Source organism: Metarhizium acridum, assembly GCF_019434415.1.
Source record: "Metarhizium acridum strain ARSEF 324 chromosome Unknown scaffold_31, whole genome shotgun sequence".
Taxonomy (NCBI): domain Eukaryota; kingdom Fungi; phylum Ascomycota; class Sordariomycetes; order Hypocreales; family Clavicipitaceae; genus Metarhizium; species Metarhizium acridum.
In genome coordinates, this window is record NW_027094018.1 from 1,239,337 (window position 1) to 1,266,001 (window position 26,665).

General features: G+C 52.1%; 11 protein-coding genes across 14 annotated transcripts; 6 read left to right on the forward strand and 5 right to left on the reverse strand.

The window, feature by feature from the left end:
* The first annotated feature begins 1,041 nt into the window (after positions 1–1,041).
* On the forward strand, positions 1,042–3,452 carry ADH1. Of its 2 annotated transcripts, XM_007811707.2 has the most exons (2): positions 1,042–1,769; positions 1,839–3,452. In XM_007811707.2, exons 1-2 carry the CDS (start codon positions 1,709–1,711, stop codon positions 2,837–2,839), a joined length of 1,062 nt encoding a protein of 353 aa, XP_007809898.1. In that variant the 5' UTR covers positions 1,042–1,708; the 3' UTR covers positions 2,840–3,452. The 2 variants fall into 2 exon arrangements, with proteins under 2 accessions (XP_007809898.1, XP_065976186.1); XM_066118665.1 differs by having other exon boundaries at positions 1,109–3,127.
* On the reverse strand, positions 2,256–5,731 carry ARP3 (Arp2/3 complex subunit, actin nucleation center). Its single transcript, XM_066118666.1, has 7 exons — positions 5,041–5,731; positions 4,938–4,960; positions 4,657–4,884; positions 4,551–4,597; positions 4,414–4,500; positions 3,518–4,351; positions 2,256–3,452 (listed from the first exon to the last, which is right to left on the reverse strand). Exons 1-7 carry the CDS (start codon positions 5,073–5,075, stop codon positions 3,387–3,389), a joined length of 1,320 nt encoding a protein of 439 aa, XP_065976187.1. The 5' UTR covers positions 5,076–5,731; the 3' UTR covers positions 2,256–3,386.
* A 771-nt stretch (positions 5,732–6,502) lies between these two features.
* J3458_005217 (uncharacterized protein) lies at positions 6,503–8,429 on the forward strand (the record flags this gene model as incomplete). The annotated part of the gene is made up of 3 exons (XM_007811705.2): positions 6,503–6,654; positions 6,769–6,968; positions 7,030–8,429. The coding sequence occupies 3 exons, from the start codon at positions 6,503–6,505 to the stop codon at positions 8,427–8,429; spliced, it is 1,752 nt and encodes a 583-aa protein (XP_007809896.2).
* A 204-nt stretch (positions 8,430–8,633) lies between these two features.
* TFB4 (RNA polymerase II transcription factor B subunit 4) lies at positions 8,634–10,556 on the reverse strand. Its single transcript, XM_007811704.2, has one exon. The coding sequence runs from the start codon at positions 10,038–10,040 to the stop codon at positions 8,964–8,966; it is 1,077 nt and encodes a 358-aa protein (XP_007809895.2). The 5' UTR covers positions 10,041–10,556; the 3' UTR covers positions 8,634–8,963.
* A 379-nt stretch (positions 10,557–10,935) lies between these two features.
* On the forward strand, positions 10,936–15,579 carry SHE4 (SWI5-dependent HO expression protein 4). Its single transcript, XM_007811703.2, has 2 exons — positions 10,936–12,020; positions 12,160–15,579. The coding sequence occupies exons 1-2, from the start codon at positions 11,277–11,279 to the stop codon at positions 13,510–13,512; spliced, it is 2,097 nt and encodes a 698-aa protein (XP_007809894.2). The 5' UTR covers positions 10,936–11,276; the 3' UTR covers positions 13,513–15,579.
* Positions 13,648–15,358, reverse strand: TRM2 (tRNA(m5U54)methyltransferase; the record flags this gene model as incomplete). The annotated part of the gene is made up of 2 exons (XM_066118667.1): positions 13,648–14,773; positions 14,841–15,358. 2 exons carry the CDS (start codon positions 15,356–15,358, stop codon positions 13,648–13,650), a joined length of 1,644 nt encoding a protein of 547 aa, XP_065976188.1.
* A 359-nt stretch (positions 15,580–15,938) lies between the features above and the next one.
* Positions 15,939–18,306, forward strand: J3458_005221 (uncharacterized protein). Its single transcript, XM_066118668.1, has 9 exons — positions 15,939–16,093; positions 16,155–16,333; positions 16,391–16,654; positions 16,718–16,778; positions 16,850–16,948; positions 17,000–17,048; positions 17,101–17,156; positions 17,215–17,753; positions 17,814–18,306. Exons 1-8 carry the CDS (start codon positions 16,090–16,092, stop codon positions 17,424–17,426), a joined length of 924 nt encoding a protein of 307 aa, XP_065976189.1. The 5' UTR covers positions 15,939–16,089; the 3' UTR covers positions 17,427–17,753; positions 17,814–18,306.
* On the reverse strand, positions 18,305–20,849 carry ALG11 (asparagine-linked glycosylation protein). Of its 3 annotated transcripts, XM_007811700.2 has the most exons (5): positions 20,608–20,849; positions 20,029–20,517; positions 19,838–19,973; positions 18,785–19,772; positions 18,305–18,724 (listed from the first exon to the last, which is right to left on the reverse strand). In XM_007811700.2, exons 2-5 carry the CDS (start codon positions 20,403–20,405, stop codon positions 18,549–18,551), a joined length of 1,677 nt encoding a protein of 558 aa, XP_007809891.1. In that variant the 5' UTR covers positions 20,406–20,517; positions 20,608–20,849; the 3' UTR covers positions 18,305–18,548. The 3 variants fall into 3 exon arrangements, with proteins under 3 accessions (XP_007809891.1, XP_065976190.1, XP_065976191.1); XM_066118669.1 differs by having other exon boundaries at positions 18,785–19,973; XM_066118670.1 differs by having other exon boundaries at positions 19,838–20,849.
* Positions 20,850–22,784: 1,935 nt separating this feature from the next.
* PEP12 (SNAP receptor) lies at positions 22,785–23,651 on the reverse strand (the record flags this gene model as incomplete). Its single annotated transcript, XM_007811698.2, has 2 exons — positions 22,785–23,315; positions 23,376–23,651. The coding sequence occupies 2 exons, from the start codon at positions 23,649–23,651 to the stop codon at positions 22,785–22,787; spliced, it is 807 nt and encodes a 268-aa protein (XP_007809889.2).
* A 434-nt stretch (positions 23,652–24,085) lies between these two features.
* On the forward strand, positions 24,086–26,199 carry J3458_005224 (uncharacterized protein; the record flags this gene model as incomplete). Its single annotated transcript, XM_066118671.1, has 3 exons — positions 24,086–24,224; positions 24,299–25,128; positions 25,183–26,199. The coding sequence occupies 3 exons, from the start codon at positions 24,086–24,088 to the stop codon at positions 26,197–26,199; spliced, it is 1,986 nt and encodes a 661-aa protein (XP_065976192.1).
* Positions 26,200–26,254: 55 nt separating this feature from the next.
* J3458_005225 (uncharacterized protein) lies at positions 26,255–26,629 on the forward strand (the record flags this gene model as incomplete). Its single annotated transcript, XM_066118672.1, has 1 exon — positions 26,255–26,629. One exon carries the CDS (start codon positions 26,255–26,257, stop codon positions 26,627–26,629), a length of 375 nt encoding a protein of 124 aa, XP_065976193.1.
* Positions 26,630–26,665: the final 36 nt, after the last annotated feature.

Here is a 26,665-nt window from a genome sequence, read left to right on the forward strand (position 1 = left end):
GGCCTTGGGCATGCGGAGCAGCGAATTTGTGATGTACCAACGGAGCAAATCTTACCCTTTCTTTGACAATGCAGCCCCTCCGTTCGACCTGTGCATCTGTCGCAGAGAATATAAGGGGGCATAACACACAAAATACTGTGGCGTGGCCACGTCCATTTTTTGTGTGACAGGATCGCACATATCCATCTAGATCTACATCCCTAGTCACCAAAACTACAGCTTCAGCGAAACTCAATGTAAATAAACCAATTGTAGACACGGACGCCCACACACACTCCGGGAACGTGCCCAGAGAGCCTTATTCTCGATGCGTGCTCCCCCCGTACTCCCGCGCCTGCTCCCCGGATTTACCCCAGCCCGTACAACGGTTCCAACATCCCTTGGAGCGAAAGTCGGCGAAAGGGAACAAGCTCCGACGACTCAAGAATGCCCTGGCCAGGGAACGCCACTGTTATTTGCTGCTGGGGACGGCGCAAGGATAAGGAAAGTCCCGGCCATGCGGCAGTTGATAGTATTGTGCTGAGGGGGGGGGATACACGCAATGCATTGCGGGGTTTTACGTACTTAAGTATGTTTTGCACTCGGCTTGCTCCCCAGCGATGGTTCCCGGTCCTTGGTGAATACGGAGTATCGCATCAGGTGTTTGACAAAGTGGAGTGATTTCTCGGGCCTTTTACCTTGCCCGAGCTGGAGAGCTTCAAGAGGGCAAGAGCTTGGGTTGTGGACGGGAGAACCTGACCGCCATGGGAATTCGCTGCCCCTCACCAAAAAACGACCAAAAATAAATGAACAAGACGTTATTGACATTCCCCTGCTTGGACGGTAGCAGCATATCATGTACATTGATCGATTTCGCATCGTAGACTATGAACCTGCAAAACCCCGGCATGAATCGTGCCAAGGCCCGTCCTGCCGAGGCGCCGCTTGCGGAAGTCAAGGCAAATTGATAAACCATCATCCCACGTCAGAACATGCAAGGTGAGTACTCGTGCCACGCCCCACACCAGGTGAGGGGCCAGGGCTTTGCTACTAGCTGAGTTACCTAATGTGGGGCGTGGCACGACAGCTTCCAAAGTTTACTTTGAACGTTCAACACGGCGTCTCACCCCGCAAAACGCACCAATGCATCGGTCATCGGTTAAACGCATTCCATCTCGTCCCTCACATCTAGACGATCCTGTACAACTCCCCCGCTCATGATACTCTCGTAGATCGTTTCCACCATGGCGTAAAATAGTGATACACGCGCGGACGACGGGCTGGGGGACTCTCCCCGGTGTATCCGTTGTGCAATCGTCCAAAGCAAGCCGTCTGTGGGCCCAGCGCAGGCGATTTACAGGACCTCTTCCCTGTATCCAGGTCTGGTGTCGTGGACGGCGGGGATGGGGTGCCACAGTCGAATGTTGTCGCACGGTATATAGGGTTTCTACCGGATAAAGTTCCGTGGCGTGGCGTGGCCGCGCCCATTCTTGACAAATGCCGTATCATGCGGTGCTTGAGCGAGGCAGCGTCTTGTATATAAATGGCTGTTTGGGTCGCTAGCTTTTCTTCTTCCTCTTCTTGGTCTTCAATTTACTGATTCCGCATTCCTCTTGCGCTACGCTACTTGTATTGGCTGTAAAACGGTTTCTTATTGGTATACATTGGCGTCCATTGCTTACGTCTTTTCTTCCCCGAACACACGACTCGCCACGAAACACTTGACAAAATGACCGCCAACAAGATCCCCACGGAGCAATGGGCGGCGGTGGTGGAAAAGACTGGAGGACGTATGAAGCCGTCCCTTGATCCCCGGAGCCAAGATCAAAAAGCACACCTTTGCTGACATGGTTCTACAGCCGTCGTATACAAGAAAATCCCCGTGCGGGAGCCCGGCCCAGATGAAGTCCTCATCAACGTCAAGTACTCGGGGGTCTGCCACACCGATCTCCACGCCATGATGGGCGACTGGCCCTTGGCTGCCAAATTACCCCTCGTGGGAGGCCACGAGGGCGCCGGTGTCGTGGTTGCGCGAGGCGAGCTCGTCAAGGACGTGGAGATTGGCGACCACGCCGGCATAAAGTGGCTGAACGGTTCCTGTCTAAACTGCTCCTTCTGCAACGTCGCCGACGAGCCGCTCTGTGGCAAGGCTTTGCTGTCTGGGTATACCGTCGACGGTTCGTTCCAGCAGTTTGCCATAGCCAAGGCCGCCCATATTGCTCGCATCCCCAAGGAGTGCGATCTCGAAGCCATTTCTCCCATCCTGTGCGCCGGCATCACCGTGTACAAGGGCCTCAAGGAGTCTGGTGCCAAGCCGGGGCAGTCTGTCGCCATTGTCGGGGCTGGCGGTGGCCTGGGGAGTTTGGCCTGCCAGTATGCCAAAGCCATGGGCCTCAACATCATTGCTATTGATGCCGGCGACGAGAAGAGAGACATGTGCTTGAAACTCGGTGCCGATGTGTTTGTTGACTTTACGACCTCCAAGGACCTCGTTGCAGACGTCAAGGCGGCGAGCGCTGATGGCTTGGGTCCTCATGCCGCTCTCCTCGTCGCTGTTAGCGAAAAGCCCTTCCAGCAGGCTACTCAATACGTACGGTCCCGAGGCGTGGTCGTCTGCATTGGATTGCCGGTCAATGCTAAGTTCTCTGCGTCCGTTTTCGATACCGTCATTCGCATGATTAGTATCAAGGGCAGTTATGTTGGCAACCGTGCCGACACGGCCGAGGCCATTGAATTCTACCGCCGAGGCCTCATTCATGCTCCATTCAAGACTGTGGGTTTAAGTCAGTTGCAAGACGTTTACGAATTGATGAAGCAGGGTAAGATTGCTGGGCGATATGTTGTTGACACCAGCAAATAGGCTAGGCAACCAGGGTAACAATGGGGATGATGTCGATTTAATTTGTTTTCGACTTGTTTTTGATTTTCATGATCGGTTACTTCTCCTCAAGCAATACTCGGAGCTGATGTGAGTATGGGAGGTGGTTGTGTAGAAGCGTGGCGTGGGGAGTTGACAATTTGGGCTTCATGTCCCATAGAAGCGGCGTGGGTTGAATGAGCTGTTGCAAACATTGATAATTAGTGCGCTTGAACTCTAGCATCTATTAGCATAAAAATTATCATATGATAAATGTTCTTTAGAATGTGGCCAAGAGCTGCAAGCCGGAGCCAGACCGCCTCAACAATAAGGATGGACCAGCCAAAAGTGTGAACCCATGTTCATAAATGATGTTTGTATTTTCAAGTCTACCTACCACTTTGCTTGTCGATGCCCCTATTTTGACATTGGATGCGCCCTCTGCCCTACTTCCAACGTCGTCGCCTGCCCGTATTGTCTGCGCTTTTCTCCTTGAGAGCCAGGTAAATCATCTTGAATTGCTCTATCAAACATGACATAAACAAAAATTTTATGAGCCTCCAGGTCCTCCCAACAAGGCAAATCTCCGCACAATGCTTGGGCCATATTCTTGATACTACACAGTCAGGTTAGCTCAGCACCTTCTTCGGCAGGTTTGTTACAACTGCAGGCTTGACGTACCTCTGCCTTGGTGTGGCAGTAAGATCGGAATTCCGGGGTTTGCCCGAGCAGACTGCCACCGAACCACGGGCCATGTCGTTGTCTCTTGTGAGTAATAACCTGAACATCGAGTCCACCGCTACGAGCTCCTCCGCTGCGAACCTCACTGGCTCGAATCCTAGCATCGACGAGATGCTTGATGTCTCTCTGCAGCCGCCTGCCAAAATCCTTGTAGAGGGTGCTTCCACCTGACAGCACAATATTCTTGTATAGGCCTCTTCGCACGTCGATGGGCGACTGCTGAATGACTCCGTCAACAACAACAGGCAACGGTGTAAGGAAGTCAGAGCTATAAATTTCCGGATTGAAGAAAATTTCGGGGGCAAGGAACCGCTCGTAACCGACATCAACGCTGACCTGACGGCCACCGGGGTGTGTGACAACATGCTTCGCAAATCGTTCCCGGTCCCGGTCGTACTTTGAGAATTCCTTGACAATATCGGGGCACACATAGCAATATTCCTCCTTAATATCCTGTGCGGTCTTGAGGGAGGAGTCGGGCTCGCCGCGGTCTCGGAGTAGCGACTGTACGAAATACGTGATGTCTCTTCCGGCAATGGGGATCGATTTGATGGACGATCCAATCACATAACCTTCGGCAACTGGAATTACGTGAGTGACACCGTCACCGGAATCAATGACAGTTCCCGTCAAAGATCGGTCCGTAACCTTGGACGAAGTCCAAGAAGCAGCAAGGGCAAGCACGGCTTGCACTGCAATGTACATGCCCGCACAATTGAAGGACTCGAAGAATATTTCGGCGGTGTTCTCTCGATTTTCGGGAGGATTCAGCGGCTATTGCTGTCAGAAGTGTTTTGAAAATTTCAAGGATATAGGAAATGCGGCGAGAGGCTCACTGGCTCGGTCAGAAGAAAGTAATGGTCCTCGGGTTCTACTCGCAGGTACTTGAAGATTGAGTTTGACCAGAATCGTTCCATGTGATCCTAGGAGATGGGTCAGCTGGGAGACGTTAATGGCAAATAACTTGACAAACCCAGTTTTCTATTTGGCCGTGTCGAATAGGATAATGAAGACCGTAGCCTAAGGCATTTAGTTAGCAGACCATCCCTCCTCAGTGCAAGGCCATTCAAGACACATACCAGGCCCTGAAGCGGCGCTTATCGCTTCATCGCCAATGTAGAAGTCGAGGTCCTCGGTTCCTCGCTTTGAGCTCAAGTTACTACTCGGGCCTGCGCCGCCTGTAAGGAATGAGGGCTTGTTCGCGACAGCTGGACGACCAGACCCAGAACCACCGCTGCCTCCGGTAGGGCCTTTCGTGGCGATAGCGGTCGGGAAAACGAAGGACGGGGCATCGTTTCCGGCGAAACCTGGAGTTCGGACGTCAATTGAGGGTGCGGCTAAAGATCGATTGGGAGCATACCGAGTTTGGAAAATCCCGTGCCGCTACATTGCGTCAGATTAGTATGTTGTCGTGCGGGTGTTTCTCGTCGAGGAGCGGGGGAAGAGAGCGCGGATTAACTTACTTGTCCATGACAACGGCGGGGGTTTGGTTCGCCATGATGAACGAGTGCGGCTGCGGATGCGCACGAAGCAGGATGGAGAGTACAGGGGGAAGAAGGGACGAAGATGAGGCGAGGAGAGAAGACGGTGATGCCAAATGGCCGTTGACTTGTCGTCACCTCACCAGTCAGCTCCCAGAGGTCCAGAGGTGGGGTGGAACATTGAAGGTGGATGCTTCAAAATGCATGTGGTGGTGCTGCTGCTTTGTAGGCTGCGCCAGGACACTGGAAGTTTCAATGGCCGAAGGTTGGAAGCCCGGCCACAGCATGCATGGTCGTACCTGTGTGCCCGACCTGCTGCCCTAAGTCGCTCTCGCTGGCCCAGGAGTAACTCTGCATCCATAGGCCATGTTGAATACGCGCGGCTGAAGCACCGCCATTGCGCCACTAGGAAGAGTGGGGCCATGATGGGGCTCCTCCAGCACTGGAGCTGCTGCCACGCTGCCACGAGACGTCATCTGAAGCTGTGGGCGTAGGCACCAAGATATTTTCAACCATACTCCAGGGGCAGGCAGCATGTGAAATTAATTCTATTAGGGCTAATAGAGGCAAGGCAATTCTCGGTGCTCTTTTCCGCGAACCAGCATATCCTACAGTTGTATATGGAGGAGGCCTTGAGTGCGTAAAATTGGAAATTTGACTGGATTCAAGCGTGGCTTGTCTTCGCATCACATGCGCTGCCCATGCCAGCCCTTGACAGCTTCACCGCGACAAACCATGAAACCATGACGAGAGTGACACCTGCAAGCGCCGGAGGACCCAAACCCGCAATACAGGTGCAATCGCACACGACACTGTACCTAGCCGTCGTCATCTTCAAACATTCACTTATCGCTGTCTTTACGGCCCGGCTAGCCGTGAGTCAATGTCGGGCAGGAGCTCGTCGATCAAGCGTTACCAAGTCAAGGGGCCCTGGCAACATTGAACTGGCCAACCCGATATACCTGGCCTGACATCCGGAGTTCTGAGCTTCTGATAAAACCTCTGAACTTTTCCTTGACCTCTAGTGGCGTTCATGGCAACACCCATCACGGCAAGCGAGCATTCATACGCACATCTACATCGTTGATTCTACTTTGGAAGTTGCAACCCATGCTCGGAGACTCTCCGTCGCAGACACGTCAAGTTCATTCCACCTAGAAACAGTGACATCGGCTCGTTGCGTTGTAAATCCTCCCCGTCTCTTCCTAAGGCTGCCGTTATCGGCTCCAAGCAACTACAGAAATTGTATCCCGCTACTTGGATGCCATTTACTTCGAGCTGGCTCATTCCGACCCAATCCCCTTTCCCTTTAATACCCCACCAGCACACGCAAAATATCTTCATTGGCATCCTTAGCACGCTTGGGATTGACATAGGCAATCCGAGTTACTAATGACTCTCAACTAGAATGAACGCCTATTGCCAACATGTGGACTCCCCAGTGATGGCTCAAAATAACCATGGCACCGATGGCGCGTTGGATCGCATGCTTCGTCTCAGTCAACGACAGAAAGCCGTCCCAGCCATCTTCATCCATGCCGGCGCCGGTTTCCACAGCCATCAAAACGAACATGTCCATCTGGAGGCCTGTGTAGCGTATGTGACTTTGTTGCACCCCCCCCCCCCCCCCCCCCTCCTTCTTGTGATCCCTATCTCAGGATTATCTTGTTTCTTGACGCAAAGTTTTCTCATCTGACTAACGTCCTCCAGGGCCTCCGAAATGGGTATGAAGTTCTTGAAAGCTGGTGCGACTGCAACCGAAGCTGTCGAAGCTGCTCTGCGAATCCTCGAGGATAAGGAAATCACCAATGCCGGCTATGGCTCGAACCTATCCATCGACGGTACAGTCGAGTGTGATGCTACAATTGTTGACCACCTCGGCCGAAGTGGTGCTTGCGGTGCAGTTCCAAGTTAGCTATCCCTTTGAAATGATTCAACATAGCTCCGGGCTTCGCTAACACTCCCTTCCAGACATACGCAATCCCATTTCCCTTGCGAAACTCATTCTAGATACCAGTAGCCAGCCGCTTAGCCTTCGAAGAGTCCCGCCAAACGCACTTGTCGGTGAAGGGGCTCGCATTTTTGCTGAGGAGCATGGCGTGGTTACCTTTGCGAATGAGTACCTTGTCTCAAAAAACTCCCGCGACCGGTTTTTCCGTTGGCAAGAGGATCTGTTACGAGCAGAAGAAAGGGTCCAAGATTCTCGGACGGGTTTACAGTCTCCATCTGTTACCATGGCATGTGTTCCTTGTCAATACGACACAGCCCCATCCGCAGATACACGTAAACCACCTCCTCGCGAACATACGGCGGCAATAATGGCTGGCACGTGGAATGAGGGACAGCCTGACTCGCCATACGCGGGCACCCCGGCCCCTGATTGTGCCAGCATGCAGGAGGGTTCTCTCTTCTCACCACGGTCCAACGTATCGCCGCCTGCCCAAACTTCGAAATCATCCGGGCAATCACCAAGAACTCCCATGTCTTCAGCCTCTTTGGCTGACAGTAAAACCATTGGGGCCTCCCCAACACGAGTCAGATATATTGACAGGCGACCAGACGTGGCCGTGGACAGCCCAAGTCCAACAGGCACTATTCGCCGGAATGCCGCGGAAGTTTCGCGATCAAACAACAGTTTCACCCTGGAAGCCTCCCAACCATGCCTACAGTCAAATCAATGTGACAACACGCCATCTATTCCGAGCGGCCTGCAAGGTGTAAAACGACCTTTTCATGAAGAAAACCAACCTCGAGAGACTGACGGACCAGTAGCTAAGCGCCAAGTGCGGTTGAACAGCCGAGATGAGGACATGATCACGGACACTATTGGTGCTATTGCGATTGATGATCAAGGAAGAATAGCTGCGGGATCTTCTTCTGGGGGCATTGGAATGAAGCACCGAGGACGCCTGGGGCCTGCTGCCCTCGTTGGTATTGGCACAGCTGTAGTACCATGCGCAGAAGACGATGAAGAAGGAATAACTGTAGCTGCTGTAACAAGCGGAACCGGGGAGCATATGGCAACGACAATGGCATCACAAAGATGTGCAGAAAGAATCTATACAGGGACACGACGAGCGCCAGGTGGCGGGGATATGCAAGACGACGATGAAGACGCAATTATGGAGTCATTTATCTCTGAGGACTTCATGGGCCACCCTGGTGTCAAGAATTGCAACTCTCAGGGAGCTATTGGTGTCATGGTGGTCAAGAAAAGCCGAACTGGATACTATCTCTACTTTGCACACAACACAGATTCCTTTGCTCTTGCATCAATGGGAGCGCTTGAAAAGGAGCCTCGTTGTACCATGTCTCGGCTTCCTGACGGTGCTAAGATTGCCAAGGGCGGTCGCAAAATACGAATTTCTTGATGCAAAGCTGGTGTTCTCGCTGTGTACCTAGAACTGAGCCATTCCTCTTGTGCTTCGGTGTCGCCGTGGCAGAAGTGTCGTATCGTAATCTGTGGTTTACGAAGCATGTTTAGCAATATTGATACCCCTCTCCTATGAATTCTACTTTCTCAATATGAGATGGGCTTCTATTGGGACAGACGAGTGATTTTATTTCCGAAAAAGCACCATGAAGACAATATATTTGAGCATGATATCATTATAGTGTAGTATACATTTTCCCAACGCCGACCTGTGGTTTGCAGCTGTGCCCTGGGGACGCAGCCGACTCTTCAGAAACTCCTGCTCCCATTGTACTCTATACAGCGCTCCCCATGTAGTAGCGGACCCGAATATAGCCTCCCAAAGGTCAGCAAGATCCTTTACACGACCATGAGCCAAGTCGTAGCCGAGTCTCTGACTATATTACCGTAATTCATCTGAAGCGCCACATGCGCATTCGCTTAGTGTCCAGCTTGTTGAAGCCAGCACGCAGATATCTATTCTCCGTCGATTTCACCGCAGAGGAGTACCCGTAGCGCTACCGGTCTCTTCGCGCCCACTGCCGCCATTCATGATCCTCTTCTTCTTCTTCTTTTTGCGGGGCACAACAGCCGGCTTGGCGCCGTAGTTGCCCAGCGCCAATTTTGTTCCACAGGTCAAGCACTCCGCATTCTCGGGTAGTTCGCAGAATATGCTCAAACAGATGGAGCATACGAAACCCCTGTCAACGACTTTTCCGTGACAAAAACAAGCAGCTCGGAAGTCTACCGTGTCGTGTGTTGGGGTGATGAGCGACTGGCGAGCTTCCGTGTCCGCTATTAAGCCAAACATGAGGTAGGCGAGGAGACCTTTGGGGTTTGCGGCGGCGAGAAAGGTGCCGTTTGTGTTAAAACAGGCTTGCTGCAGGAATGTAGGGTTGCCTGAGAGGCAGAGCGTGTCAATGGCTACCTGGGCGTGGGCGGCGGCAAATACGGCGTTCATGGTTGGTATGTACTGGGATGGCTCGGAATCGGACACGGACACGACCAAGATGCGGCCCTTCATTGGGAGTGCGGCGTTGGCACTTGGCTGGGCCACTTCTGCTAAGCTGCCGGATGCGCCGCTGAGTGCTTGGGAGGCTTTGTTGATGTGGCATAATGCCAGCGTCAAGGCACCGGATAGTTGTGTGGTAGTTGCCTCGAGATCTTGCTCCGTTGTTTCGCTCATCAACTTCTGCATCGATGCGAGGACGGCGGTCTCGATCTGCGCGAACTGCGGGTACTTGTTGGCCGAGTTTCGCGGGGAGTCGCCGGGGACATCGATCATATGCACATCGCCGGATGTATCCTTGGGTGATGTTTGAGGAGGCGTTGGGTAGAGCCATACTGCGCGGTTCACGTGGGCGGCTACTACTGCGACCTGGTTGACATTGCTGAATGCTAAGTGGGCATTGACGAAGACGAGGATGTTCGCGATGGCTTTTGATATGGGGAGGACATCGTCTAGTACTGCCCAGGCACGAGGATTGGTGTCTATGACGATGGAAAGGAGGGATGGTGTTTCTTCGGCGGTGGTGACCTCGTAGTGCTCTGAGACGTCGACGGCGTCCATGGTGGACGGGGAGAGGTGCCGTCGAAGGCAGCTACGAGGCCAATTTCCCGAGCTGGAATTATAGAGGGAGGGTCGCCTGGTAAGTCTAGCGAGGTGTCTTTTTCAGTTATCAATATCGCGATGGAAAGTTATGATGTAGGCGGGTGTGAAGCTTGGTCGAGGTGATCGGTTGCTGCAGTAGACGACCGGGGCACAACCATATTAGAGATTCTTTCTCATGTTTCAAGTTCGTACCCTTTGAATGGCTGTAAACGAGGGCAATGGGAGTATTACGGACGGGCCTTGTATGTAATATTGCATCTCCGTGATTGAAGGTTGGTTGGTGTATTCACAAATGTCAACGATGCTGGTCGTGTGCAGAGATCGACAAACACTACTTCCCGTCACAGTTGCTGACAGGACAAAGGCAGGCCAAACTGGTGGCTGGCTAGGTACCTAGGTACCTAACAAGCAGGCTGCTTGGCTGAAGCCATCGGTGGCGTTACAGCGCTGCCACGTGATTGTGGCTTGAGACAGTGGCTGTTGCTGCTGAAAGCGACATTGAGGGAGTCTCGGTACCTTTGGCTGGCAACTGGGAGCCTAACAGTTAAATGCCCTAGTAGTGTCTGCACTTCGTAACTCAGGTGCCTTATCGCTTCAACGGCTCATCATTCGCCCGATAGCTGGTATCCTCAGGTACCCAAAGTGAGGGGCAGCTTGCCAGAGCTCCATCCCCAAATTGAACCTGTCCATTCACACACAGCAAAGCTCCAGTCTCACGCCCCATCTCTTCATGACGAACCAGAGGACGCCTGACGCCATAAAGGGACCACAGTGGGCGGCCGACATGCCAAAGTGGAGAGAGAGCCTGAGCGAGACGGTGGTTTTTGGTCGCTATTTCATGCCTGTCATGATCCCTGAAGCTCGAGCTGACTTTTATCTCAGAAGCTAGCGGGCAACTGTACGGTTGCGGGGAGTGAGTGGGAACAAGATACAATGAATCACGTTAACCCTACTCTCTCGACCATTCCATCCCGTGTTACTCGGTGCACCAGGCACAAGTTTGGATCCTCTTACATGTAGCTCCCAAGGGCATGAATTCTTTATTTCTCCCCCTCTTACGTCCTCTCTAGCTGGTACTTGCTTTTTTGCTCTACACCTTTTTGTTTCATCCGAGTCGCATGAGTCCTTGGCTGTACTTTGCCCACTACAGCCTCGCCCTACGTCACCTGTCGTCTTCGTCGTCACAAATCTGCCATGATGACGGAGACACTCCAGGGCTCGGCACCGGCCGCAACTCTCGAAGACCAGACCCTATTGGTTTTTGCTCGTCTAATGGAAGGCGGCCAGGAGGATGAAGCGACATGCAGAGAATTGGACCAGCTGACAAAGTTATTAAACGACGACGCCGAGTCACAGGAAAAAGACGACAAGTACAGGACCATATGCAACGTCATCGACGGCGATTGCGTCGACACCGTCTTGTGTTATCTCGATATGCGCCAGCCCGATATTGTGCGAGGCCATGCAACTCTCGCCACCTCTGCCTATCTCAAGGCCGCCGGAGATGACGGATCTAAGAAGTTGTCTGAATTCTTCTTTGAGCGTGTCAAGAGAGGTACTTATGACGACTACATTGTAGCATTCTGCGTCGCCTCAGCAACCTTCCCCATCGTCCCGGATTTAACCGCGCATTTGTTCTTAAGTGAAGGCTTTTTGAGTAGTCTCGGCCCTCTTATGAGGAGGGAGTGGAAGAGTCGTAAGGTTGAGACTGCGTGCTTGGAGATGCTCAACGCGGCATGCATGAATTCGATGTGCCGCGAAGCTGTTCAGAAGTATTGCGTCGAGTGGTTGGAGGAAGTAGTTGATCAGGACCCTACAGGTTCAACTGATGGTCCCAACGGTGAGCCCAAGGTTCAGGGTGAAGGCGGTTCCATTTCCATGAGACGACACTCGGAGCAGGTTCAACATTTGGCGGCTGTTATTTTGGCGAAGCTGAGAGTGAGTTTACGAACCCCGTTGCTAATTTTTTATTTCTTCTTTGTCCCTTTTTTTTTTTCCATGCCCGACATCTGAGGGTCAAGACCCTTTACTTCATGTTGGATCATGGGTGTTAACGTCAAACTGACATAGACTGAAGGCAGTGCCTTCTAAACCATTAGTCAATGATCCCAACAGGCCAAGGATCGAGCCAGCAGTAACCAGCATCGAGGACTTGTCAGGCATCTTTACCAAAATGATACTACGAGATGGCGACGATGGCAAGCATTCCATAGAGGGTCTTGCTTACGCCTCTTTGCAACCAAAGGTCAAGGAGAGCATCATCGGCAACGAGGCTCTGCTCAAGAAGCTAGTCAAGACTCTTACGGAAGCGCAACCGCGGTCACCCACCACCTACGGCGCTCTCAGCATATTTGTCAACTTAACGCGGTACCGACCTGCGTTGTCAGAGGAACAGAAAAAGATGAGCCAATTGAAAGCCTATGCGGATGCCGCAGGGAAGCTTGCCGGGCCCGACCCCCTAGATGACGACGAACACGTCGCGAAACGTTGTCAGGCGGTTTTTAATGTCGGTCTCATTCCTGTCCTTGTCACTCAGAGCAAAAACGGTTCCCCTGCATCCTTGAGTCTCATTATTTCTATCATCAACTCCATCGCTGTTACGAAATCTCTGCGAGGACCGCTCGCGCAACAAGGGGCGGTGAAACTGCTTCTTGTAGGATGGGCTGCCATCCCTAACACCGATGAAGTGTCCCGGCGGACAGCAGCCCAGGCACTCGCACGAATTCTGATTAGCACCAACCCTGCTTTAGTATTTGGAGGAAACCGATCGAATCCAATCAACGCCGCCATCCGGCCCCTAGTTTCTATTCTGCCTCCTGACCCAGCTGCCGAGACCAGAGATCTGTTGCCTACCTTTGAAGCACTCATGGCATTGACGAATCTCGCCTCGTTGGATGAAGACGATACGCGGAGTATCATTATTCGCATGGCATGGTCCCACGTTGAAGAGCAACTTGTATCGTCGAATAACCTCGTTGCCAAGGCTGCTGTCGAACTTGTCTGTAATTTAATGCAAGCACCCGAGGGAATAGCTCTCTACGCAGATGGAAGCCCACAGTCCCGAACCCGTCTACACATCCTGTTAGCACTAGCTGATGCCGAGGACGGAGGAACTCGAAGCGCCGCAGGCGGAGCCCTGGCTTCTCTTACTGGGTTCGAATCAGTCGTGCGATATGTTGTGCAGCGGGAGAAGGGAGTCAAGGTTATTCTTGGCATGTGCAATGACCCTGACGAGGGATTGAGACATCGTGGTGTGGTGACGGTGCATAACTTGGTCACGGCCGACGGGGAAGCAGGGCAACTGGCCAAGAACAAGGTCAAGGACGAGAATGGCGTCGAGGTACTGAAGCAGTGTTTGAAGCAGAGCCGGCGACCGGAGGTGTTGCGGATTACTGTGGAGGCGTTGAAGGTCCTGCTGGACCAGAAGTAAATGGTATTCGCTACAATGAAGGAAAGTTGAAGCATACGGAAGGGTTTATCGTGCATATCTTTTGCGTTTCACATCATAACAACAGGCTGGTATATTGGCATGGAATATCCAAATGGAGCAATAGTACGCGTTCGTCTATGGATCCTTCTCTGTGCCACCATTTTCAGTAGTCGGCTGATCACATCTATTTAAAATGGCAACGCCCTCCACATGTCCCGTCTGAGGGAAGAAATCAAATCCAACAAGGCTCTCAATGTCATATCTGGCGCCGTCTCCTTCTGCTCTCACCAAAATACCAACATCTCGTGCCTGCGTGTGAACATTGCAGCTTACGTACAGTATTCTCTTTGGCCCGAATGTCCGCAGCTGTCCCAAGAAATCGGCGTCGCAGCCCTTCCGAGGCGGATCCAACACCACCACAGTCTCGTCGGCGGGGTACGTGACGCTCTTAAAAAGTTCACCGGCATCAGCAGCGATGAACTGGCATCGATCCTCGCCGAGACCATTGAGAGAAGCGTTATTGCGGGCTGAGGCGATGGAATCAGCTGCGATGTCAATGCCTGTCGAGTGCTGGAATACAGAGGAGAGGGTGATGGTGAAGAGGCCGGAGCCAGAGTAGGCGTCGATGAGGTACCTGATGGGGCTGTTGGATGGAGGAGGGAGGATATGCTCGCGGACATAGGCAGTAAATTTGGGGAGGATGGAGTTGTTGTTTTGGAAGAATGACCCGGCGGGATTTGTGAATGTGTGATTGCCAATGAATTCGGTTGTGGTGGCCTTGGAGTCCGTCTCGCAGGTTTTGATGTCGATGAAATCGTCGCCTTCGGTGCGGGCAGTATAGGGAGGCAGTGCGTCTTCCTTTGGTGGTTGATCCCCGTCTTGCGAGTCCTTGGGGTATCTGTGAGTGTTCTCGCGCAGCAGGATGGTTGCGCCGCGGTGATAATTTCGGAACTCGCTCTGCATGCGCTCTCGTTCACGGGCCATGCCTAGTCGTACTGCCGAAGTGCCGATGGGGCAATCTTCAATATCGAGGACCTTGCGCTTGCCCTTTTGCATGAAGCCTATGTCCGGGCAGGATTCAAACGAGACCTTGGCAGCCTTTCTCTTGCTTGGTCGAAAGCCCGGAGGCCCATCAAAGTGCGGCGTCAGCTTGGTGCGGTAGCCGTACTGCAAGGGACTCCCGATAGTATCCTGAATAGCAGGAACGAGTTCAGAGGGCAAATTAGAAAAGTTGCGGTAAGCCTTTTCAAGCACCCTCCTTCTTTAGCCTCAGCTGTTCGACATAGTCCAGCATCTGGAACTGGCAGCCACCGCACGAAGAGAAGTACTTGCACTGGATACGGGCATCGTCGCGCAAGGATGAAGGTTTGACGATAGAAATGAAGTCTGCAACGGTTTGATGTTCTCGGGGAATGTGACGGAAGACTTTGACTTTGGCAACGTCTCCTGGTACGGTGAAGGGGACAACGTAGACTTGGTTTGAGCCGGAACGCATGGCGAGACCATCACCGGTGGAGGAGAGCTCAAGCACTTCTACTTCTGTCTCGGTGCCTTGCTCGGGTAAGAGCCCACTCTCTTGGGTTGTACCACTTGTCTCCTCAGGGTCGGTAGTGAACCCTCTTGATGCTAGTAGAGCTTCAATATCACGTCGAAGAACCTCCTCTGATGAACCCTCTGTGATGTTCTTCTCCCGCTTCGTCTTCTTCTGCTTCCAGGGCTTGGAGTTTCCATTTGCATCGTGGGGGCGTTTGGGACGTCCTTGGCCATTCTGAGCTTGTACCGGATGTGAGAGGTGTGAGTGCCTTGCCGAAGCGACGGTTGCCGCAGCATTTGGTGTTGATGCCATTGTTGCAAGTGGGCGGATAAAAGTGTGCGACGGCAGTTTGACGAGACGGGCTGCAAGACGTCCGCAGGGTGGCATCTGCGATTATCAATGAAGAAGCGTCCTCTGTTGAGTAAAACGAGCCTTTGGCTAGAATTCCCAATAACTGTTCCGAGCTAGTTCATCTTTCCTGTAGTGTTCTGAACAACTGATGTACACGATGCACTTGTATCAAGGTACGAAACATTGTTTGCAGACGTCCAACATTGAGGCAGAAAAAAATGCTGCCAGCCAATGACGTTGCTTACCATGCGTGGAAACGGGCCCTCTGCTATTGGCCAGTGGCACCTGCGTCTTGCGTTGCAACTTTACTTTTTTGTCGTGTCACCCATAAAAACAAAGCCCCGGTCATCGGCCATGGCTCCGGTACCAGATCGCGGATTTGAACTGTTCTGGAAATGAAGCTGAACGTGGAATATCATTCTTGACACAGCCTGGTTGGGGGTTTCCTACATTTTATTTATTTATTATTAATTTTTTTACAATTTATTATTATTATTATTATTATTATTTTTATTTTTATTTTTATTTTTATTTTTTTTTTGAGAATCTTTTGCAATTTTTTGGCACTTTGGCCACTCCGCCTTCTCATAAAACAGTCAACGCAGGCAACTCAGGCTTAAGAGCCGCGAGTCGGCGCTGATGCCAACCTCGACTCCGACATTCTGCATTCTTTGTCCGTTCATCTTGACGCAATGAGTGAGGCTGCCCCATTGATATTGATATATAAATCAAGAAAACCCACTGACAGCCATGATAGAAACCCTCATGCCGCATCTCGTCCAGTTGCTCCTGGCCTCTCTCGCAAACCATGGCTTCACTCATGCCAGTGCCTTGCCGGAAGTTGTCTTTAGACCAACCACAGATGGATCCGTCGGCGCCGTTGCTAGCGAGAGTATCGAGTGCAGTGCTATTGGCAGAGACTTGTTGGCTCGAGGGGTGAGGCTTTCTCCGCCATCTTATCGCATGGACTCTACTGACTTTTGGGGTCAACAGGGCAACGCTGCAGATGCCTTGGTAGGCACAACTTTTTGTGTGGGCGTCATCGGCATGTACCACTCTGGCATTGGCGGAGGTGGATTCGCAATGATCCGTGACCCCGAGGGTAACTATGAGGCGGTCGACTTTAGAGAAGCGGCTCCTGCAGCAGGCCATGAGGATATGTATCAGGGCAATGTCCCTGGAAGCATATACGGTGGCCTAGCTGTGGGAGTACCAAGTGAGGTTCTCGGGCTGGAATACATTCATAGCAAATATGGCGTACGCTCCATCTCCTACTTCCCCATCGTGTTCCTATTCCTTGTTGCTTACTCGCCCGTGTAGTCACTACAATGGAAGACGGTCATGCAAGGCGCCATTCATGTGGCCCGCGGCGGCTTCAGGGGTATGCATTTCCCGTGCCTCGATGCCCAAGGTTTATGGAAACAACTGGTTACTGACAAACAATTTTCCAAGTTTCAAGCGATTTAGTAGGCTACGTCGAACGCGCTGTCAAAGGAAAGCCCAATTTTTTGGTGGAGGACCCCAACTGGGCACAAGACTTTGCCCCCAATGGTTCGTTCGCCCAAACGTGAACGTGCCCTACGTTTGCTTACGAGTATACAGGGACTCTCCTCCAGGCAGGTGAGATAATGACAAGAAAGCGCTATGCCAAGTATGTCTGTTTCTTTACGCCTTCCTCCTCAAAACTAACACGTTTGTTCCAGAACTCTGGAGAAGATTGCAAATCAAGGCTCCAAGGTCTTTTACACCGGCGAACTCGGTAGGCTATTCCCTCCTCACTTACGCTTCAAAATGCTATTAGGCTGACATATATTCAGCGGAAACGCTGGTCAACTACATCCAACAAACAAATGGCACCCTGACATTATCCGACTTCAAAAACTACAGAGTCATCAGTCGACCCGTCAAAAACGTCACCTACCGCTGGCCTCAACCTATACACCATCGGCACTCCGGCCAGCGGCGCTATAACTCTCAACATTCTCAAAATCATGGAGCAGTTCGACATGGCAGACTCGAAAGACACTAATCTCACATCCCATCGCTTTGTAGAAGCCATGCGCTTCGGGTACGGCGCTCGTTCCGAGCTCGGTGATCCAGCGTTTGTCGAGGGGCTAGATGAATACGAAGCGCATCTGTTGGATGAGGTTCACGCCAAGCATACTAGGGAGCGTATTTCGGATAAGCAGACTCTCCCAGTGAAGGAGTATGATCCCAAGGGCGTGGAATTGCCCGAGAGTCACGGGACGTCGCATATCGTCACGGCTGATGAGTCTGGGATGGCCACGTCGCTTACTACGACTGTCAATCTATTGTTTGGTGCGCAGATCATGGAGCCGTCGTCCGGTATTATTCTGTACGTTCTCCCCTTCGCAATTCATGGTCATAAATCAACATGTCAGTCTAATATTGATAGAAACAATGAAATGAATGACTTTTCCTATCCCTGGTGTTCCCAATGAATTCGGCTTCCAACCCTCCGTCGCCAACTTCATTCGCCCCGGCAAACGGCCCCTGTCCAGCGTGACCCCCGTCATCGCCGCATTCCCCGACGGCAAGTTGTTTGCCACTGTTGGAGCAGCGGGCGGTTCTCGCATCATTTCTTCCACTACAAGTGCTCTATGGCGCACCATTGAGCATGGGATGACCATGAAAGAGGCCCTTCGCGAGCCGCGTCTTCACGACCAAGTTATGCCGAATACTCTACTTCTGGAATATGGTTTTGATGCTGAAACGGCGGCAGGGCTCAGGGAGAGGAAGCACAATATTACGTGGGTGAGACCAGGTTTGAGTGCTGTTCAGGGTATTAGGAGGCTGGGTGATGGGTTATTTGAAGCGGCGAGCGAACCTAGACAGAATAATAGCGGGGGGTTAACAATATAGATCTATATGCAGGTGTACCCCTACCCCTAGATTAGAATGTATATCCATGTCTTGCTGCACATGTAGTTCTCTCAGCGACATGACGTCTATGTTGTGAAGCTAATCATTGTAGCCAAGCAAAGTTTCACCCCGCACCAATATCTCACTCGTCCCTCAGGAAAAAAAAAGAAAGAAAAACATCTCTAGGAAATATGAAGAAATCAAAATGCACGGAAAATCGGGGGTATCTCCAGGTCTATATGTAATCTTAACCAGACATTATGAAATCTTATTTTCTCATCACCACCAGGCGGCTGGTTTCATCAACCCATTTCTTGGCGAACTCTTCCTCGGTAAATCTAATGGCTGACTTGCGAGCGCGCCTGCGCATAGCCAGCGGGTTAGACTGTGACAAAGCCTTTTCAAAGCCTTCGGCAAACTCTTCTTCGTTGGTTGCGTGGTAGCCTTGGAAAAATAATGTTAGCTCAACCTGTTACTCTTCAACGAAGAGCAAGGGGCTCTTACCAGTTGGTTCTCCATCCACCTCTACGACTATGTCAAGCTTTGGTCCGCCGCTGTTGTGAACAACTGAAATGAGACCCGCCGCCTGGTACTCAACTACACCTATACCGAAGTGCTCGTTCCACATGCCGTTGACGCCGACGGAGGCCTTTCTCAACCACTCGAGAATCTCTGGCCATGAAGCATCGAGATGAAACACCACCTGGTCCTTGATGCCGAGCTCGTTAACAAGGAGTCTCAGTTGGTACACCTTCTTAGAATCCTGATCGTCTCGAACGCTACCGATAAGAACAAGTCGCGCCTTCTCGGCAGCCTTGCTCTTTGTTTTTAAGAACTTTGCAAAGGACTGCAAGACGAGTTGATGATTCTTCTCGGGTCGAAATTGAGCAATATACACAAGGACCTGCTCTCGCTGCTTCTCACTCGCCTCAGATACTTCCACTTCTTGTTCCAGCTCGCGAACAGCCACGGGTGGGTATACGACTGCAATGGGATTGTTTCTGTCCTTTTGGACTCTATGCGGTCCCCATAAGCTCTTGACGTGACCCTGCGTCCAGGTAGAATTGGTCATGACGACGTCAACCGAGGAGCCAACCCACGAATAGATCATGGCAAAAATGCGCCAGTACGTCTTCTTGGCAAACCCACGAGTTCCCTGGCCCTGACCGGCATTAACTCCCTCCGACCCCACCGCAGAAGTTGCGTCAAGAGAGTCAAGCATGTCGGTCGAAATGGTAGGGTAGTGGACATAGGCGCCGGTAGGGACGTCTGGAAAGAGAAACTTGCATAGGCCCAGGGCAAATGCATATCCCATTGTGTCGATAAAAATATCCGGAACGAGCAGGGAAAAGGCATCCCAAGCTAAAATCATGGAGCCAACTGATTGTCCGAGCAAGGTGAAGTGTGGCCAACTCGAGGCAAGAACCCAATGGCGTTTGGAAAGGTATAGAAATTGGACAGTTGGCGGGTGAAGGTGAATATTGAACCGACTCTGTATTAGAGTTAGGATGGCCAGAACAGAACTGCGAGTGGCATGATTGAAAGTGGTCAGCAAACCTCAACACGACGCAGTATGGCGTCCTTGGTCACATCATGATCTCCCGTGTATACGACGCACTTGGCTCTCGGCCAGCGATCCTGAGTGGCGCGAATGGCAGCCCACAGCACCCGCTCCCCGCCACCTCCAGCATTGCTATGTTGTTTGTCAGCCCTTGGCCGATGATTACGTGGTGATGTGGTGGACATACCAAAATGGGTGGAAGAATCCAATGATGCCATCCCAGTCCTTGGACAACTTGTCGTCTTTGGCCCTCGTCTTCAGATGGCTATGGCCAACAGCTTCCCACTCCTCATTAGAGCTCGTCTTCTTGGTTTCGGGGTTCTCTTTCCAGTATTTTTCGTCCTCCTCGTTCATGACAGAGAGAAGTTGTGTTCGCCGGCCCTCGGTTCTCCTGCGAAGTATGAAACCCAGACATCGACCAATTCGACTCGCAATGATGGGGGCGAAAACGACGAGGAGGAATGGGGACGAGGCCAAGAAGCTCACAGCTATGGCAAGCGTCTTGGGATCCAGGCCAAAGGAAAACGGCCGTTGAGCCGTCGGCGTCGTGCAGGTATCGGCCATGGCGGGCAAACGCAAGGCGGTGGGCGGGGGACGGTAGACGGAAGCCAGAGAGTGGCTAATAGAAAATAGGGAGGGAAAAGATGTTCAATTTCTAGAGAAATGGCGGCGGCATCTGCATTGCGGTTTGAATATTAGGCATGGCCCATTGCCTGTGGAAAGAAAACGAGTGCCAAAGGAGGAAAAAGGAGTCGGACGGACTGACGGAGTCGAGATGTGGCCAGCTTTCAGATTGCTAGAGTGCTCCGACAAAGTAGACGATGGAGCACAAGCAGTTAGTGAGCATTGAACGGTGGGGGAACGAACGGGAAGCTCCAGTGTACTACTTTTTATAGCCACCAGTGGTGCCATCGGTGCCATCGGCACCCCCTCAATGGTGAGAGCTTGATCAAATGATGATGCTTGCCCGTTTTCCAGGTCAAAGATGTGTTCATTTGTGTGGTCTGCGCCGACGACCCCGACAGTTGACCACGGGCAGCGCGTCAACGTTGATGAACAGGCACCAGTCAGTGGAACCCCGTGCTCCACTGCTTGCCCATCAGAGTCACACTGAAGCCCCCCCTGCTGCTCTCGAAATCGTCTGGTGTCTGGTGGTCCCTGCAGCTCCTTGAAGTGCCCTGAATTTGGTGTGCTGCAGCTCCCTGCAATCGCTCTGCGACAGCTAAGACTGCCCACTGGCCCGCTGCCCGCTGCCCGCTACGTGTACCCGCCACGTGTGGCGCCCGGGTGGCCTCCAGCCCAGTTCCCTGGTAGTTCTAGTTGAGCTGTCCGCAACTGCCTGGACCATGAGGCTGATACGAGACAACATGGAACATTGAACATTTCCTGAAATTACATGGTTTTCGAAGTCAACTACACAGGTATCCGAGTACTAAATACGCATCATGGCAAACACGGCCTCGTCTGTTCACAGGATATCAAGACGGCGTCCATTGTACAATGCCCCAATTGTGCCTGGTATCAGTGATGGTACCAAGTCTTGAGACCAAGACCCACCCACATGGCATCGTTACCCCTGTCACTTAAGCCCCAAATGATCAAATTCATTCTAGACCTCATCGCAACCTCAACTCACGACCAGTCAGAGATCAACCTCTTCTCGCGAATATTGCCATTAATATCAGCCATGGCACATCATGTCAGCATTTCATAGATCAGCATCAAAACTCATCGCCCTGACGAGAGCCTCCGCAAGACCACAAACTCATCTCGTCTCGAAACCTCAACGCAATCCTCTCACGCGACGCCAATTCCACCTCTCAGCCGTAGGAGATGCCGTTATCTTCACGGCAAACAGCATCTCGTCCATACACAGCGCCGGGATCCCCTGGTACTTATCCATCCCGCTCGTCGCTCTCGGAGTGAACTTCTCCTTCCGCCTGCCCATCCAATATTACACACGGCGGCTGGTAATTAAAAGAAGCGCCCTGAACCCGCTAGTATCAGCATGGAGCTCACGTCACGCCGTTTCCATTCCAAGGGGAAATAGCGAACATGCGGAGCGTCTTTGGAAGCTGCGTGTCGCAGGATTGACGGAGAAGTCCCGCAAGAGGATATACAAGACGTTCGGGGTGCAGCGGTGGAAGACGCTGGCGCCGTTTCTGAGCATGGTCCCGTTTGTCGTCGTCTCGGAGGCTTTGAGACGGCTTTGCGGCGCCCCCATGGGGTGGATAAGTCATTCGATTGGGTTGGCGAATATGGACAAGGTGTCTGCTACCTTGTCGGATGCGAGTGGTCTGTTCGACGAGGGACTCGCGCATGGCGGGTGTCTGTGGTTTGTGGACTTGACAGCCATGGACCCTTACTATGTTCTGCCGATGCTGTGTTCGGCTTTGTTGGCGCGAACGTCCTGGGGGAGGCTGTCCAAGGATCAGCTGGGCGTCCTGTTGAGTCTTGACGGGTCCCGAACGCCAAAGACGCCGATGGCGAGGATACAGACGGGCATCGGCCGGGCATTGCTCCTGATTCCACTGTTTCCTATGTTGTTTGCAGATCTTCCAAGCGCTATTTTCGTGTATTGGGCGACTACATTTGCGCTCAACGACGTGAATGAGTCCATCTTGGAGAGGGTTATTCCCAAGCAGGCTCCCAAGCTCAAAATGGTACAGAGGGTACCCCCCGCATTGCCGTATTTACGGGGAAGTCACGGAGATGCGAGCAAAGGTGCAACGTCAGTGCACTAGGGATGTAGTATGGGGATGGATGGATAAAACGGGCTTTGGGAAAATGCCGACCTCCCCCCCCATGTACATTATTATAATCATCATCAGGCTGTGTACATATAAACATAAGAAAGAATACCCCGCCCATAAACTCCAAACTTTGCGAAATGGAATAACTGGAAAACAGACAGCTCTATCGCGAGTCTCGGCTCTGATACATCTATCCCAGAACAATCGCCAAGATGACAATCGTCAGAATAACAGCAAGAATGAGAAGCAAGCAGCAGCTCTTGTTCCGAGCGGCCTTTTGATACCTGGCCGCTTGGCGGGTCTCTCTCTCGGCCCCCATGGTGGAATCGTACGTGTTGTCCACGTTTTCGGCAATGGTACGGATGCTTTCATCCTGCTCTGAGACCATGTGTGCCACTTGGCGGAACAAGACATTCAAATCGCCAACGCCCTGCTCAATGTTGCGAATCTCCTCCTCTCGCTCGATGATGAGGGCTTCCTGAAAGTCGACTTCGTGTTGGGGTGCCATGTGCGACATTTCTTGCTGCTGCAAAAGTTGCTGCTGCTCCTGGTTGGCGCCACCTTCTCCGTGTCCGTGTGCATGTTCGGATTCGTGAGCTGCTCTAGCGGCGCTGACGGATGCCTTTTCCTTGTCTAAAGCCTTTCTCTGTAGATCCTGAAACTCTTGGAGGGCCGCTTGGAAATCGCTGGATACCTTGGTCTGCTCATATTTTTGCTGTTTCTACGCATCTTGTTAGCCGGGATATACTGGGAAGGGGCATATCTTTCCGACTCGACGAACCGTAAGGTCCTCCCAAGTCTGCAGTCGCTTCACCCCCTCGCCAATCTCCCTGCAAAGGTTTCGTGCAGTCTCCATGGTCTTGTGCACGCGCTCGCGCAGGCGAGGCGTGTCCTTCTTGGTGCCCAGGACGCCGACATTCTTGTAGAGGTCGCGGTTACTGGTTAATAGCGTCTGCAACTTGGTCTTCAGTTCTCGCTGGAGGTGCTGGAAGTCCGGGTCGTCACTGTACCCGCCTTGCTGGCCGGACTCGAGGTTGGAGAGTCGATCGTACGACATGTCGGCGCTCACTACGCCAGGCGACGCTGGGACCAAGGGAAAAATAGACGCTCACAGTGGGTGAAATGCTGCGCGGCTGCAGACGATACGAGCGAATGTGAATGCGATGTGTTGGAGTGGGTGCTGCCTTCCAAACCCTACGTAACCTCAGATCAATGGCCCATCAAACGGAGAATGCGTCAGTCGACAAATCGACACGTGATTGATATCAGACAGTTGCTGGATCCCCACCCTCATAGCGGCCTTGGGCCTGGCTGCGCATGTCCGCTAGTGAGTGCTATGCAGGTAACTCTGTATTGCGGCTCCACAGCTGGGCGCGTTGCCATTGTACCAGACTCTTTGACTCTGGTGATTTTTATTATTTACCTGTTGGCGACCTCAACCCCAGTCACCTTGAACCTCTTCCCATCGGGCAATGCGAATGCGCCGTCATCATGGCGGGCGCTCCAGTGCGAAGAGCTCCTTACAAGGACACTTTGCAGCCTGCTTTGCATAGGCGCTTTTCCTCAACCGCCATTCTTTTGCTGGCTATATCCTATTTGGAAGCCTTGTCCCTTGCCAACTGGAGCTCATGTTTGTTCTGCCTCGTCCATGTCCATGCATCAACGTTTCGAGACGTTCTGCTAACCCCTCGTTCATCGTTGCAGATTTCTGGTCATGGTTTCCAATTGGGCCCACCGGCTTCCGAACTCTACTCATCTTCTCTTGTGGACTGTCAATCCTCATCCTCCGGATCGCACATTATCATGTCGGACTGAAAACGACCGAATCTGGGTTGCAGGCCCTCGGCTCGTCACTGCTTAGCGCCCAAACCTACGAGACTGCTTTCTGGTACAGCATCTCGAGCTTCCTCTTCTGCTCCATCTTTCTGTTCTCCATGTCAGAATCTTCAAATCTGCACTGGATTACCTACTTTAGTGGCACCCGGGCACGACTGAACGAGAGACCATTGTTCCTTGCTTGTTATTTGGGCGTCTGTGCTCTTTTCCAAACCATTACTCACTACAAAATCGATGTTGACCGCCTGGATTTCGACATCTCCAAGCACCAGACTAAAGTACAGCAAAAAGCGCTAGGCGTTTTGCCGCGGTCTTTCCAAATCGTGCTGCTACAGCTTCCTGGTACCCTTGCACAATCCGCACAGCAAGCTGTCTCTGCTCTAGTCGCGAGTCTTTTTATATACTACTTCATTCTGCGATCCTCTGCCTGGGGCTGGGCTTTGACCTTCTTTCGCCCATTTTACAGTCTCCCCAAAACCAACATTGTCCCCGCAACCTGGCCAACCGATATATACTTGTTGGTACGCTGCGTTTATGCCGGGACACTGATGCAGTTTGTGTGGGCGGCGGGAAACACAGCATTCTCCGTGTTCATGGTCAGAGAGCCCCTGAAAAACGGAAACCCTTTGACATCAGAATCAAAGGATCCAAATGGCAGTCTCCTTAACGGACTCAAGAGCAAGAAGCTCTCTATCAAGGTGAGGCGAGACTCCACTCCGTGTGGTTCTGTTCTATGACTAACAGAGTGCTAGTCTTTTGCCATGTGGGAGCTTGCTCTCATTGCTCGAGACTTTGAGGTTCGGCGACAGGCTATTTTTTGTGATATTGACCGCAAAGATGGCCCCATGTGGTCACAAGTCTATTCCATCTGCATGGAACTTCTGAAGCAAATTGAAACTCGTGTGGATGAGTATGGGAAAGCGCCGCCATTGGCTTTCGCACAACCCAATCCGGTCGTCGAAGCAAAGCAGCGTACAGCAGCTCCACTTCGGCAGGAAGCCATCTTCACTAAAAAGGGCGAGACGCCTGGACTTCTTGGCGGGGTTGAAAAAGCCTTGGACCAAATTGCCAGAACCCCTGGCTCATCTCCAGTATCTGAACTCAGCCCCTTGGCCAAAAAGACGTGGAGGGATGCCAAGGACAGAATGCTCACCAGGGAGCAGCAGGAAGCGCTGTCTCCTGAGCATCTGCGAAGCGAGTTTGGAAACTGGACGACTAGTCTTTTGAAAATTGGGTACATTGGCCGTCTGTTCCGTCACGACTTCCGGACTCGGATTGCCGGTGTTGTCCTGGGCACGCCATACGCTGAGCCCACTCTGTACACCAACGCTGCCCAAGCTCTTTGTCTGTTGGCAGTCCACAGTCTCGCTGAAGACCAGTTCGGGAACGTTCACAGAGATGTTCCCAGCATCATCCGCACTCTAACTGCTGTCATACGGAAGGTTGAAGGCCTACATCAACGCTTTCCATTGCACTGGACTGATCCGAGTGGTACCAAGGAGTCACCAGAAGTAGATCAGATCCTAGATGCTTTAAGGACCGGCTTGGAACAGGTCGTGGCAAAATTTGAGCCATACAGCAGCGATTTAAGACTATCCCTAGGAGATCTTCGCTTAGCTAAAGAAGCTATTGTGAAGCCTGAGAAGGAGGCTCCCGTTCCAGAGGAAATGGAACCAGTGGTAAAGCCAAAGACCATTGATGAAAAGAATGTAGAGCCGTCAAGGAACAGGCGGGAGTTCAAGCGAGCAGAAATGGAACAAGCACGATGAAGAGTGAGCTCGGGACTGGGCAGGCGCAAGGAGCATACCAGCATTCGATACCAAAATGGTAGAGAAAAAGTATTTTAACAGAGGAGATAGAGGGAGGAAAGGTGCCTCGAATACAGCATATTTTGCGAGTTGGTTGAAGCCACAAGCTATATCTCAGAGACCCTCTTTTTTTTTTTTTTCCTTTTTTTTTTTTTGTTGGCTTGCTGTTATGAGTTTTGGCAATGGAAGAGCTAGCCAAAGCGTGCTGGACACCGTCCGTGACATTGGTGACTGGGTGGTTGGCCTGACCCCAGCCGCGGCCCACTTGCTCAAAGCAGTGATCGACCTCACACAACTCAATCCATCCCGTCACACCTCAATGCTTCTCCTCCCCTTCCACTTTTCTTCCTGCTCCTGCTCGCAACAACGCTACATTCTTCATAGGGATTAGCAAAACTCCCCTGTAGCCATGCATCCTTTGTTCACT